The sequence below is a fragment of the Mesoplodon densirostris genome, chromosome 4, assembly GCF_025265405.1.
Source record: "Mesoplodon densirostris isolate mMesDen1 chromosome 4, mMesDen1 primary haplotype, whole genome shotgun sequence".
In the NCBI taxonomy this organism is placed as follows: Eukaryota; Metazoa; Chordata; class Mammalia; order Artiodactyla; family Ziphiidae; genus Mesoplodon; species Mesoplodon densirostris.
Genome location: NC_082664.1, coordinates 125,957,039 through 125,970,983, shown reverse-complemented (window position 1 = coordinate 125,970,983; position 13,945 = coordinate 125,957,039). Strand labels below are relative to the sequence as shown.

Sequence of the window (13,945 nt, the reverse complement as noted above, 5' to 3'; positions counted from 1 at the left end):
ATCAAAGGATAGGAAGCTTAGATCTCTACCCTGTCCCCATCCCACTCATGGCACCCACATAAAAGTCCTTAGAGTTCCACAGATTATAATTTGAACACCACCGATTATAGCCCAAACAATCATTCTGTAAACCTGTATTAATCCCAAAGCTAGGTACTGGGAATAGGGAGTGAGTAAGATACAGTTGCCACCATTAAAGAGTTTCTACTCTAGTCAGGAGACAGGCTAGTAAACAGTCATATATGAGTAGATAACTTTAAACTAAACTGCAGGAAGGGACCTCCCTGGTGGTCTAGTGGGTAAGACTCCGAGTTCCCAATGCAGGGCGCCTGGGTTCAATCCCTGGTGGGGGAACAGATCTCACATGCTGCAACTGAGAGTTCGCATATCGCATCTAAGACCCGGCACAGCCAAAATAAATAAATAAGTAAACAATAAATAAATATTAAACTAAACTGCAGGCAATATACGTGGCATGAGACTTAATGAGCTCTCAGAGGAGCACAGTGACTATCGTTTTAACCCCCTCACATAAAAGGGTATTTATGACAAGGCATTTAATGATGTTTGCAGTCATATAAATTTTACATATACTATAAGTGTGGACAAGGTGCTGGGGAAACACAGAGAGGAAGGATAATGAAGGAGGTGATAATATAGCAGAGAGCTCCACAGAGAAGGGAAGCCCAAAGGGCCAGTAGGAGTTAGCCTCAGAGATACTTGAGGCCCGTGTGGAGTTCAGTATGGCTGCAGTGCTTGGCAAAGTATTAAAAGAGATGAGGCAATGGCTACATTTAGAAGGATCTTTACACATTGTGCCTGAAGGCATTTGCAGGGATGGAGGGGAGGGAGGTGAAAGAGTTTTAAGCAGAGGATCAACAGAACCAGATTTGTGTTTCAGAAAAATCACTCTGATGGGGTTGTGGACAGTGGATTGGGAAGGACAGTTAGGAACTTACTGTGCTTATAGTCCTGATCAGAAATTATGTGGGCTTTGCATTAAGACAGCCTTAGCATGTTTGAAGAGTATTCAGGAGATGGAATAAACTGAATTTGGTGAGTAATTGGATGTAGCAGAGGGTGGAGGTAGGGTCAGAGAAGAAGCATTTGGCTTGGTCAGTCAAACTGTCACTGAGCTGGGGCACACGTACACTTGGTGGGAAGAAGATAATTAGCATTCAGTTCGTAGGGCAACACCAAGCACCTCATTCAGAACTGTATCAATTCCTGTTTCAGACCCAGTTATAAGAAGTTTATCAACTAGACTCTAAGTTCCTAGGCTTTTTATTTCTATCTTCCTAGTACTGCACCTAATTAATGTACAGTAGTCACTTATAAATATTTGTTGAATGAAATGTACACATAATTATAAGAACTTACTACTTCTTTTTTTTAAGACCTCAGAGAAAACAATCCAAAAAGTAATAGTATATGACAAGGAGATATTTAGCTAATAAATACAGTCCTTTATCAAAATTCAGAAGTCTAGCCTTAACCCTTATGGTTAATAAAATGTTTCCCCAGTGTTCCCCAATGTCATGTTGCTTTCCCACAGCACTCTGTTTTACAGATGAGGAAACTGAAGGACAAAGGATGGGACTCTTTTTACTATACTATAATTGTCCTTGATGGAAGCAAAAAGTGACAGCTGAACTTTTTGGCATCAAAGGAAGAGATTATTTTTTTAAACTGTAAAAGCAGACAACTTAGAAAGCATTGCAGACATGCCCCAAAGGCAGAAGTATATTGCAACACAGTTCAGTTTCGCTGTCTATAAGAATGACTCCGTGTCTTTAAGAAATAATTGAATTCTCTTCTGCATATTCTGTTTATGTTGGCAGAGAGGAGATTGACTCCTTTTAGAAAGATTTATGTACACAAAAGGTTTGGCTCTTAAACCACTGTTATCTTTTAAAAATTCATTCATGCAGAATCACTCATTCTTGGACAGGTTAACTGAGGGCTGGTTCACTGAGAAGCTGCTGGGCTGTGAACGTAGCAGGTGCTTTCTGGGGGTGGGAGTGGGGGAGTGAGGGTGTGGAAAATGACTATCTAATAATACCCCCCTGGAATTCAAAATGTGGTATCAACCAGATCCAAAGGGAATAATATCTATTCATTTTTTTGCCTGAGGGACTTCGCCATAATTCTGGCTTCTGAAGTTAGCAAAAAAATAAAAGGAACATCCCCCATCCCTCCTGCTCCCAGCATCCTAGGATGGCCTCTTTCTTTCACAACACTTAACTGCAGGTAGTTTAAAGTGAGACAAGACTCGATGGCCTGAGCTGCCCGACGTGACCCGTGCATGCCTAGAGCTTCCCACCACAGTGACTGACACTCTAACCACTTGCATAAATGGGTATTGATGATGTGGGATTTCATGTTATTTGTAACTTGTATGAGTTAATGACTGGGAGGCATTAGAAACTTGGTAAGTTAATACAAGTAGATATACAATAGTCGTGTCCTCCAGCAATATGGTTAACTAGACCTCTGTCTCATAGTGTCAGGAATGTATAATTGGGATCCTGAAAACCGATATTCTCCTTTTATGTAAGGCAACCTTTAGAAATCTAATACCTCCTTTGAAAAGTCCAGTATGTTTAAATTAATGCAGTTTGACTGGTTTGAAAATTGAAAATAGGTTAGCATTAAGGCCATGATTCCTTTAGTAATTACTTGTTCTATTGGTAATAACTGTTTCTTTAGAAATGACATTAAGATTCTACCAAAACACAGCAGTAATCCAAAAGTTCATGTCTGTTCATTTATAATTATATTTAATTCATATTTATGAGTTGTTGGGAGGAAGGAGAAAGAAAGAGGGAAGTTTTAAAAATGTAACAGAAGAAACAAGTTAAAAGCAGAAATTTTCCTGATAGTCTGAAGAATGTATAAAGTCACTTAAAGTAGGAAAAAAATAATTTTTTAAATACAGTTACAAAAAAATAATAAATACAGTAACATAAAGTCAGATTTTATTAGTGACTGCTGAAAAAATCTATATTTTTATTATTTCCAATGTCACTGAATGAATTCAGTGGATAGACTTTTTCTGTTTCTTCTTTTTTACTAATCAAAATATTAGCATAAACATCCCTGTGATTTTGATCTCAGTAAGTCAATTAGATTTGGAGGTTTTTTTTAAACCAGGGAAAATTCTGCATCTTTAGACAGTCATTGGACAAGTAGCTTTGTGTTGTTTTCTTTGAATTGTCCACGAAGCGTGATGTATTATTAATGAATTAATTTCTTGGTGGTGAAGGCCTGTGAATAGCTTTCTGTGAATGGGCAGTTGCCTGGTGGGGCCAGTTTTGGCTGCTGTCATTTAACATGTGTTGCTCTATTGTGAAGTCTCATCCAGCCGTAGGACAATGCTCGTTTAATCCACCGTGATGGGACCGACACACCCTGAGCCCAAGTTGGATGCCAGGGTCAGTTACCCAGCAGTTCGGGCTGGGGCACTGCTCTGCCTCACTGCCGAGTTGCTGTAATCACTTTGCCTGCCGTTAATTTTCCCTAAACCAGGGAAAACACGTCTGTGAACAGTGCAAATGTTCTCAAAAAAGATTCCAAACTGGTCGGCTGGAGTGTTGCCTTCATTCCAGGATGGAGGCAGCATTCCAGGGAGTGTAAGTTCCTTCCTTCCTCCTGGAAATGAAAGTGTCTGGGCCCACGAGACCCCTGATGTTCTGAGGTCCAGAGTAGCAGATGGCATTATGATTTTCCAAATCCTGATGAACGTTCTAACTGAACTTGTTCATTTCACAGTATGTGGTTCTATTTTTTTTTCACTTCCTCTCCCTTCCTCCCTCCCTGTTCCTCTCTTTGTTCCTCTCCTATTGACTGATTTTAAACTGATGTGGTATCTCATCAGTTTAACCAGCTTTAAATTCCCTTCTCTCTGTTTACTTTATGGAACCAGGTATGGCACAATCTCACGTATAATTCTCAGCCTCCGAGTCACAGCCAACATAGCCTTTGAATTTGTTTATAAAAACGTGTAAGCAAATAACCCTGACACTCCTACACCATGCAGCCACTGGAAGTTCTGTTTTCCCTGTATCCATAACTGGCAGTGCAGGTGGCAAATGGCAGTAATTATTTTAACTAACAGTCGAGTGAACATTCAGGAGGACACACAGTGTGGCGATGTGGACTTTGGATTTCAGCAAGTTCCCTGAGTCTATCTGGATAGTGTTATGGCTTGTTGATTTTTCAGGACATGGACCTGCCAGGTTCTTGCCCTTGAATGGTATGTGGATGTAGTTCAGCTGTTTCAATGTTAACCCTTCACCTATGAAAAGAGGAATGATTCCTTTCATTTAGGAGCCTGTTAAGGGTTCTTTTTCACTCCTGGATTTTCCTCTTTCATTTTCGTTTAATATAGTTTTTGACCTACCTTTTTTTTTTTTTTTTTTTTTTTTTTTGCGGTACGCGGGCCTCTCACTGTTGTGGCCTCTCCCGTTGCGGAGCACAGGCTCCGGACGCACAGGCTCAGCGGCCATGGCTCATGGGCCCAGCCGCTCCGCGGCATGTGGGATCTTCCCGGACCGGGGCACGAACCCGTGTCCCCTGCATCGGCAGGCGTATTCTCAACCTCTGCGCCACCAGGGAAGCCCTGACCTACCTTTAAGATTGCTTTTAATCAGCATTTCTACACATAGGACCTGGTGAAATGGCAGTGTGTATATTAACATTATAATTTAGGTCCTGGATCCAAACATGTGTAGCTGGACTTTTCCTGAGGAAAAAAAAACTGACCTTACCAGTGTATGAAATTCAAACACTATATAGGGACAAGGTAAAACCACAGGTAGGCATTGCTGAATAATTACCTTTAGACTAGCCTGAGCAGGAGGCTTCCCATGAGGGTGAGCTCATTTAATGGTTCCTAAAACTCAATCTCGTGGATGTCAGTGGTCATGCTTGATTATTTGCAGTAGTGTTTTATGAAAAAGCAATAGAAATGCCTTGGGAGGCTACAGAGAGAGAGAGAGGGGACAATAACGGGTTTTACTTTTGTAAATGAAATCCCTTTGGTATGACAAGCATGTTTTTTGCTGCTCTGCCTAAGCCATTGAAAAGGAAGATGTATGTGGGAGTTAGTGTGCAGGTGTGTGTGTGTACCATTCAGCTAGGCACCTCTAAATAATACTATACACTATAGCTTATGACGAACGAGAGACCTAAAATAAAAAGAAAAAAGATGTTCATTGGCTTTGGAAAGCAAGCAATTGCAAATATGGTTTAAGAGGTTAATTCATTTTCCAGTTCTCCACCTACCTGTTTTCAAGGAATTTTATGAAACACCAAGATCTTTGCCATATGTTTAGAAAATCTCTGAGTAAATGAAAGTCTTTTAAATGACAAAAAATGAAGGGTTAGTTTTGACATAAATGACAAAATTTGTTTCTCTTCTCTTTTATCCCAATACTGAAGAACTGCCAAAACATTTAGGAGAAAAAGAAAATAGGAAAAAAAAATCTGTATAATCTCAAGTTTCAGAGATTCCTTTAGACCTGTTAATTTACATTTTGTGTTTTTTATAAGCCATCTGGTTGTACTTGGCTAATAGCTGGTTCTACCACTGGGTTTTTTTTTTTTTTTTTTTTTTTTGGCGGTACGCGGGCCTCTCACTGTTGTGGCCTGTCCCATTGCGGAGCACAGGCTCTGGACGCGCAGGCTCAGTGGCCGTGGCTCATGGGCCTAGCTGCTCCGCAGAATATGGGACCTTCCCGGACCGGGGCACGAACCCGTATCCTCTGCATTGGCAGGCGGACTCTCAACCACTGCGCCACCAGGGAAGCCCTCTCCCATGTTTTAAAGGTTTATGGGTAAGGTGGGTGTTTCACTGGCGAAAATTCAGGCCTTTTGCCCCTGGTTCCAGGTCCATCTGAGACAAGTTAAATGAACAGCTACTGTTAGCAGGGACCCAGTGGATAGAACTTCACACCAGAATGCCCACACATGTAATTTGTCACGTCTGGCAACCCAGAGCATGGGGTGACCCAGTGTGGAAATTGAATCACTTTTCACTTTCTCTGCTCAAGGCTTGACGTGGAGTGGGATGAGGAAGATGAGGGCTCTCTGGTCTCCAGCTGAAGAGGTTCAGAGACTTCCTTTTCTGATGATGTCCATCTGCAAGCCTTCCTAAACTCAAAGCCTCTTTCTCACCCCAGCGCTGTCCCTCATAGCACCCTGCAGATTAGGTCAGTTCCATCTGCACTGTGAAATCAAAAATACACTTAGGGTCAAAATACTGATTGTTTCCTGATGGAGTGACCATATTTTTAAGTAACCTAGGTGTTTTGAACAGGCGTTGACTGAATTTGTACAAGTCTGGTGTGGAATTCTGGTTTACTAATATCTTAACTGGGCTGAGTCATTCTCTGAGCATTTGTCTATCCATTCCCACCTTTCTCTCTCTGATGAGATGTGACTGCCTTTTTCCCCTGGCTACAGTCTACTATAGCAAAAACTTATAGATGTGAACATTGAGGACCTTCAAAATATTAAAACTGAGCTAATTTCCCAGAATCTACCATTGTATTACACTTTGGGTAGGTAGATTTTTGGGATTTCTTCTGTGGAGATCTTTAAAGGTGAGAGTCCAGTTTTTTGTTTTTTTGTTTCTTTGTTTTTTTGCGGTACGTGGACCTCTCACTGTTGTGGCCTCTCCCGTTGCGGAGCACAGGCTCTGGATGTGCAGGCTCAGCGGCCATGGCTCACGGGCCCAGCCGCTCCGTGGCATGTGGGATCCTCCTGGACCGGGGCATGAACCCGTGTCCCCTGCATCGGCAGACGGACTCTCAATCACTGCACCACCAGGGAAGCCCCGAGAGTCCAGTTTTTTTGTTTTTTGTGTCCTCCCCAAATAAACGAGTTTTCCTCCCCGGTCAAGAGCAGATTTGTCCTGTGGATTCTGCCAGTTGTCTCACAAAGATGCTATTTTAAGGCAGTGAACAGTGAAGGATCAAAAAACAATTTGGGATCTGGTAAGGCAAAATGCTGTCCTGCCTGATGTGAAGCCACTGGAATCACAAACAACCTTCAGTCCCAGCATTGCAGATAGATGTGGAGTGATCCAGGAGAGCTGTGCCAGTTAGTATGAACCCTAGTGTGTAGGACCAGAAATTGTTGGGCCAGGCCAAAGGAACATTAGACTTGAATTAAAAGATTTATTTTTAAAATGTTAGAGCATAACTCTCAGTACTGGTCAGACTGCAGGTGATTCTCTAATGTTAATTAACATGTTGGCTTGATGGCTTGACACCAAGAAGTCTAGAAATAGGCTGTTAAAAACTGTTAAAAAGGATTGCCATGTTACATTTAATTTGCCTGCTTTAATCTAACCACAGCACAACTGACCTCGGAATTCACCAGTGTGGCCAACACCTTGAGATTTTTGAGAAGTTGTCCTTCTATCTTCTTTACGTTTTACTGGCAATACGTATAAAAGCTTGGTTTGAAGGAATGTCTGTTTTGCAAAGAGAAAGGAACATAACACAGATTAAGATGTTCAAGGTCCCTTCACCCCCAGGTGCTCTCTGGAAGTGAGGAAGGAAGAAAGTGGGAGAGCAAAAACGGTATCTCACAGCCCTCCAGACTCTCACAATAAGTTTCTTCCCCGTCACTCTTAGGGGTGCACGTCTTATACCTCTGAACAACACACAAATTCTTCCAGGCTATGGATCAAGTATCAGTCATCCCACAGTGCCAGCCCAGTGCCTTTGACATGGTAGATGGTCAAGAAAATTGTTGAATGAGTGAAGCAATAAATAAGTAATGAATGATTGTATCATTTTTATACAGCATTTTGTGCCTGTGCCCTATCAGTGTCTGAATTAACCACCACATCATTGTCAGGTTCCATTGTCATCTTTAATTATGAATTAAAGGCAAAAATTAGATCCTCAGGTATATTTGTAAAGCAAAGGCCCCTCAACTTTTTTCCAGTTAAATAGTTATGCCAGGCTTCTCCATTATTCAAAGCAGAGCTCTGCTAAAAATCTGGACCTCATGAGTTTAAACAAAAATAGCTCCTTACCCTTTTACTTTTAAACTTCCTATTTTGACATCATTTTATTTTATTTATTTATTTATTTATTTATTTATTTATTTATTTAATTTTATTTTGGCTGCTTTGGGTCTTCGTTGCTGTGCGCGGGCTTTCTCTAGTTGAGGTGAGCAGGGGCTACTCTTCGTTGCGGTACACGGGCTTCTCATTGTCGTGGCTTTCTCTTGTTGTGGAGCACAGGCTCTAGGCACGCAGGCTTCACTAGTTGTGGCACGTGGGCTCAGTAGTTGTGGCTCGCAGGCTCTAGAGCTCAGGCTCAGTAGTTGTGGCACACGGGCTTAGTTGCTCCGCAGCATGTGGGATCTTCCCAGGCCAGGGCTCAAACCTGTGTCCCCTGCATTGGTAGGCAGATTCTTAACCACTGTGCCACCAGGGAAGCCCTTGACATCATTTCAGATTCACATGCAGTTGTGAGAAATAATATGGAAAGATCCTATGTACCCTTCACCCAGTTTCCCCCAATGGTAACAGTTTATAAGTATAGTACAATATCACAACCAGGAAATTGACGTGATACCATTCACTGAATTTATTCAGATTCTACCAGTTTTACATGCACTTGTGTGTGTGTGTGTGTGCATGTGTGCATGCTAGCATGTGCTTGAACATTAATGACACGGATTCTTTAAAGCCAAGAAACAACATGGCTTAAAAAAAAAACTATGCCTTTAAAATAATGATTTCCCTTTTAAGTAAGTCATTTCAAAAGCATTTTTCTCATTTATGTTTTCTTTATTTGGACTATCCAACTTACTTACCTGCTCTCAAGATCACAAAGTGTACTTTTTGGCACACTTACTCTGCCTCTGAACCAGCAGCAGTTGTGGCTGGAGTTGGACCTCCTCCCCTCCCCCACCTTGTTGCAGGTACACACACACACACACACACACACACACATACACTCTCGGATTTTCTGCTGCTTACCTTTTTTATGCTTGAGTACCTTGCTGACAAGTGCTAATAACAAAATACCCAGAGAGAGTCCAGTTGAAGTTAGCATACATTAAACATTCTGAACTTGTCCTTTTGCTCATAGATTGCACATAATTAATAATTAAACAGTTTCTGTTGTAATGGGTTGACCTTCCTGAACTGTTCATTATTCACAAGGCAAAGGCATCACTCAAACTTTCTTCTCGTCCTTCGCTGTTCTCTAGCGTGCTGCCTGCTTGTGTTCCAGTTGTTTAGCAGGAGGGGCTGACCAGGTAGTTCCCAAAAGCTCTGAGACTTGGAGACTGTCCTCCATGATGACCAGAATTGCTTACTGAAATGGCTGCAGCAGCTGTTTTTATATGACGGTTGCCTGCTCCATAACAGGATTCGGCCTGTTTCCCTTAGCAGGACGCTAAAGTTGATTCAGGACCGGAATCTCAGGTCAAGGCTTTTGGTTAAGGTTGTGTCCTCTGTTTCGTTCCATACCTCCATGCTTAGAAGTTCAACAGAAGAGTATCCCCCCAAAAGCCCTCAAGGTGAAGTATGGCACCCAGGGTCTTAAAGAGAGTGACTTTTATTAACAATTTAGAGTTCATTTCAGCCAATACTGAGAGTTGCTGGTGTCACTGCTTCTCTAATTTGTGTTTACATTTTTGAAATATATTTTTTCTTCATCTTGCCTGAACCCGTGTTCCACAGAGAACATTTTTGATAAGTAGCAGCAGTGACTTTACGAGATCCTCCAAACCCCTCGGCATGGTTCTGTCTCGCTCTAACCCCACAGTGACTGGCTACTTTGCCTCCCTGGGTGCCACGGCGATGCTGAAGTGGCTTTACTGCGAGCCTCCTTCCCTCCTTCTCACAGGTTGGAATTAGATAATGAAATAGACAGTTTCTCGGAGATTTTTTACATCCTGATTTAAACTAACTTCTAATTTTACTTGCTTAAAAGTGAGAAAAGTATACTTAAAAATCCTCCAGCATGGGGAATACTGTCAAGTCTGTTCGTTTGCCTTCTTTGGATTGACAGCCTGCGTGCTTCTGTGGAGTTGGAGGCTCTCAGAGGACTCCCCCACCCCGTGTTTGCGTGTGGCATTCTGAACCCGCCCCCCACTAGTCAGTCTTCTGTATCTCAGAAAATCCTCCTCTGAGATACACAGGAGACGTGGATTTTAATGAAAAGAAATATCTGGCATTATGCTTGTGAGATTAGAATTTCCCCCCACATCTTTCATGACTGATTCTTTCCAGGCACCAGTGAGATGAGAATCCACTCTCTGTGGTTCTGCAAAGTTGACTTGGGCTGGCATTTTCACAAGTGAAATAAATTATTCATGGGTACCACCCAGGGTTCCTTAGTTTTATATTATGAGGAACTTAACAGGCTACAATATCAGGTCTTAAATAAAATTAACTACCCATGCAAAGATGTCACAGTTTCCTCGTTTTGTTTCTCATCCACGTTAAAATGACATCTTCATCAAGTTGCCTAGTCTATAATTCATTAATTTACTCTTGGTATCATACTTTGAAATGAGGCCCACATTAGCATCACGTTTTATACCAGGATCTTTGTATAAAACCAGTCTAGAATTTTAACCATCTTGGTAAATTCTCAGCCACATTAAGACAGTAGGCTTTTATTTTCCTAAACATTCATTTTAAAGCAGCTACTACTCAGACACTTCCAGTACTACAGCCTCCAAAAAAATTTCAGAAAGGAATGACTTAGAAAACTAACTACCTGATCAGAGTCCATAATTTTTGTACCTCAGACTTTGAACTGTCTTTTTACTAATAGTGTTTGAGACAGTAAAATGTCATCTCTTGAACTGGGCCTTGTAGAATCTTGCAGGCTTGGTGATATATATGGCTTTCCTAAAACAGACTGGGCTGAAATTGATACCATGTTTTATTTTTGCTCTTCAAACTGATAGGACTTCTGTGACCATTTTATAGTACCTTTATCGAGGACTTGTCATGTTAACTGCGTGCCTTGTTTCTTTTGAGCAGACTATTTCATCGCCCCCCACCCTCTTTCACGTCCTCTCTATGTAATGCCTGCATGTAATCCTTTGAACTTGGCAAGATTTTATTTCACTCCCATTTTCCTTTGTTTTCCTTTCCTCTTGGAAGGCTTTCTCTATTGATGAGAATTTTAAGTTTACAATTACTAACCTTCCCCTCTTCTGGACAAATAATGTCAATTCAAAGAGGACAGATACGCAAAAACTAAGAAACATTTGGTTCACATTCCTTTTTTTTTTTAACTTTGGGATTTTTGTGTGTGTGTGTGTGGCTCCTTTGACCCCCTCAGTTCCCTTTGATTTAATTGTATTTTCCGGTAGTTTCCAATTGTTTGATTTGGAAACAAAGCCTTAATAAGAGTTCTAGTTAATTTTCTGTCTTGTAATTACCGATCTCATTTTTCTGATAATTGGCCACAGCAATTATATGTATATTTACTAATCACATAGGAGGCTGTGCAGTTGTATCTATCTGCCACCATTGATAATGACACGCATACTGCAGAGGTGCTTTTATCATCTTCTTTTTTCCACTACATCAAAGCTATTTCCTCTTGTTCTCAATAATGAATACATGCATGCATTTGACACAGTTGTGTGCTAGAGAAATTGTTTGGCTCCCACCAAATGCTGCATGCTCTGAGTTTCTTGCCTGCAGCGCTGGAAGGTTGTATGTAATGATATATTGCTCATCCAAATGGCCAAAGCACTCCAAAGCACAGTGAGATTAAAATAAGTCATTCCTTTGTTAATTTAAATAGGTGCATGTATCATACTTTGCAGGGCACTTTGTGTAGGGATGTCAGGGAGGAAAAAAAGCCGCCGAAAGGTATTTTTAATAGCAAATGAGAATAGATGAGAATGGAGTCATTTGCAGCTGCCTACTTTATGTGGCTCTCTTGTTCCAACTGTAGGTCTAATGAGATGACTGTTGAAGTACTCTGCAGTGTAATTTCATTACATTCTGAGCCGTTACACTATAAACACAGTGGCGCTCTCTGTCATTCTTGAAAAAACTCCTAAATTCTTAAAGCCTTCCTTTGCAAATGGTAATGAGGTTTGCTCCCTGTGTTACATGGTAGTTGTTGTTTGTTGCTGTGTAGTTTTCTGCTCTCTTGAGTGACTGCCACCTCCACCCTAGTTCTGTTCGTGGGCAAGGTGGGCGTTTTTCATTGTGTCCTTAATTCACTGGCTTTCGCATATGATGAGTTTGCCTAGACTGGCAAATAGGCTGAAATTCCTTTTCAGGAAACGGCTTCCCCTTTAAAAAGCTTTTATATTAAAGTGAAAAAAAAAAAAACCCAACTCTGACACACATGATTCAGTTAGGGGCAAGCAGTTAAGAGCAGCTGTATATACTAATAAATGTAAATAAAAAGGGAAGTATAAATAGCAAACCCAATAAAAGAAACAAAGGTCAACACAAGAATAATTTCACAGCTCTTTGTTAATTACAAGACCATTTGTGTGTTACTTAAATAATCATTAATTTCTCATTTACACTTTCGTACCTTCTTTCCTACCCTGTGGCTATCATTGTCCTTTTTTCACCTCCCTTCCCTCTTTGCTCTCATGTTTCTCACCATGGTAAAATGTGTGTGGCTTTAAATTTGGCATTTTTACATAAACATGTGGAAGAGAGTGTAGACCGTTTTTTTAATTGGATGAGGCCTTATTTTCCTTTCCACATGGTGGTGAATCCTTGTTATATATTCATCTTTGTATGCTCCTTTGGGATTGGGGGTGGAGGGTATAAAGAAAGAAAAGGAATTGTTGTGACTTTTGGTGACTTGTTTTTCCTCCATCCCAGGATTCACCCGTCCTTCCGGTTGGAGAGTTCTCCGAGCCATTTGTACATTTCATCACTCAGTGGTGAGCCCGTTTGCAAACATGCCATGCCCTCAATGTAAATGATACATGCCATTAACTCTGCGGCTCCGTGAGACCTTATGGCTCTCCCTCCTTCCTTTTGGAGACGGGAGGGACTTCGGGGCCTTGGGCAGATGGGGCAGCAAAGATGAAGAAATTGTTTAAATTATGTAAACGTTATTTACACAAAGGGTCATAAACGTACTTTAGAGGCTTTTTCCTGTTTTAATAAACTGCTGAGAATCAGGCTCCTTTGAGCACAGGTACTGTTGCTATCCAATTTTTTTTTAAGAAATACACAATTTTATAGCCCCTATTGAACAGACATATGAAGCTTATTTTTATTAATGTAACCTCAAGTTACCCATAAAAGTGTCTGTCACTTAGTGGAAGCAGCATAGTTTATTAATTCATTGGATTTTCAGTAAATAACTTTTACCTTTGGTTATATTTTAGACACAATAGTGGTGTCCCATTTCGTTGAATTTTGATGTTTGAGAGACTATGAAGACACAGTTCCACTAGGCCCACTTTAACCTTTATAAGAACTGAGAGAGGAGCCACAGGATTTAGATCAAAGGGGCCCTTAGAGTCTGTAGGCAACCCCTTGTCATTTTACACCTGAGGAAACAGGCATTTTTCTGCCAAGGGTTCTTTTCCAGCCTTCTGCCTTTTTCCTCCCCATAGAATGATGTTTTTCTTTATTATCCCTTTCACACTATCCACCTCTCCCCTATTCAGAAGGACCCATGTGGTCTTGGAAGGCCTAGTTGTTCCGCTGCCATCCTTCTGCCCTCTCCCTCACCCCAGCATGGAGAGAGAGAGAGAGAGAGAGAGAGAGAGAGAAGGAAATTAGGAGCAGAGAGCTGACCACCCCAAAGCAGGAGACAGGACTAACTAGCAGCTGTTCTGGACATTCTGGAACTCCTTCCTAAGAACCTTTACTTCTCTTTCCCTCCTTTAATCAAAGCCCTTATTTCATCGCCCCTTCAGAGTTGCATCCACTAGTGGAAAATGAGCCCTTCATTCCTGTGGT

The 13,945-nt window shown here is 41.2% G+C and overlaps 1 protein-coding gene across 4 annotated transcripts in view; it reads left to right on the top strand.

Moving 5' to 3' along the window:
- Positions 1-13,945, top strand: part of MAP2K5 (mitogen-activated protein kinase kinase 5) — a 262,810-nt gene that overhangs the window by 210,380 nt on the left and 38,485 nt on the right. For 3 of the 4 annotated variants that reach the window (XM_060097122.1, XM_060097121.1, XM_060097123.1), the window contains one exon: positions 12,851-12,912. The exons of the other annotated variant lie outside the window; for it this stretch is intronic. In XM_060097122.1, coding sequence (XP_059953105.1) covers positions 12,851-12,912 — 62 coding nt within the window. The remainder of the gene's footprint in view (positions 1-12,850; positions 12,913-13,945) is intronic. 4 annotated transcript variants of the gene reach the window in all.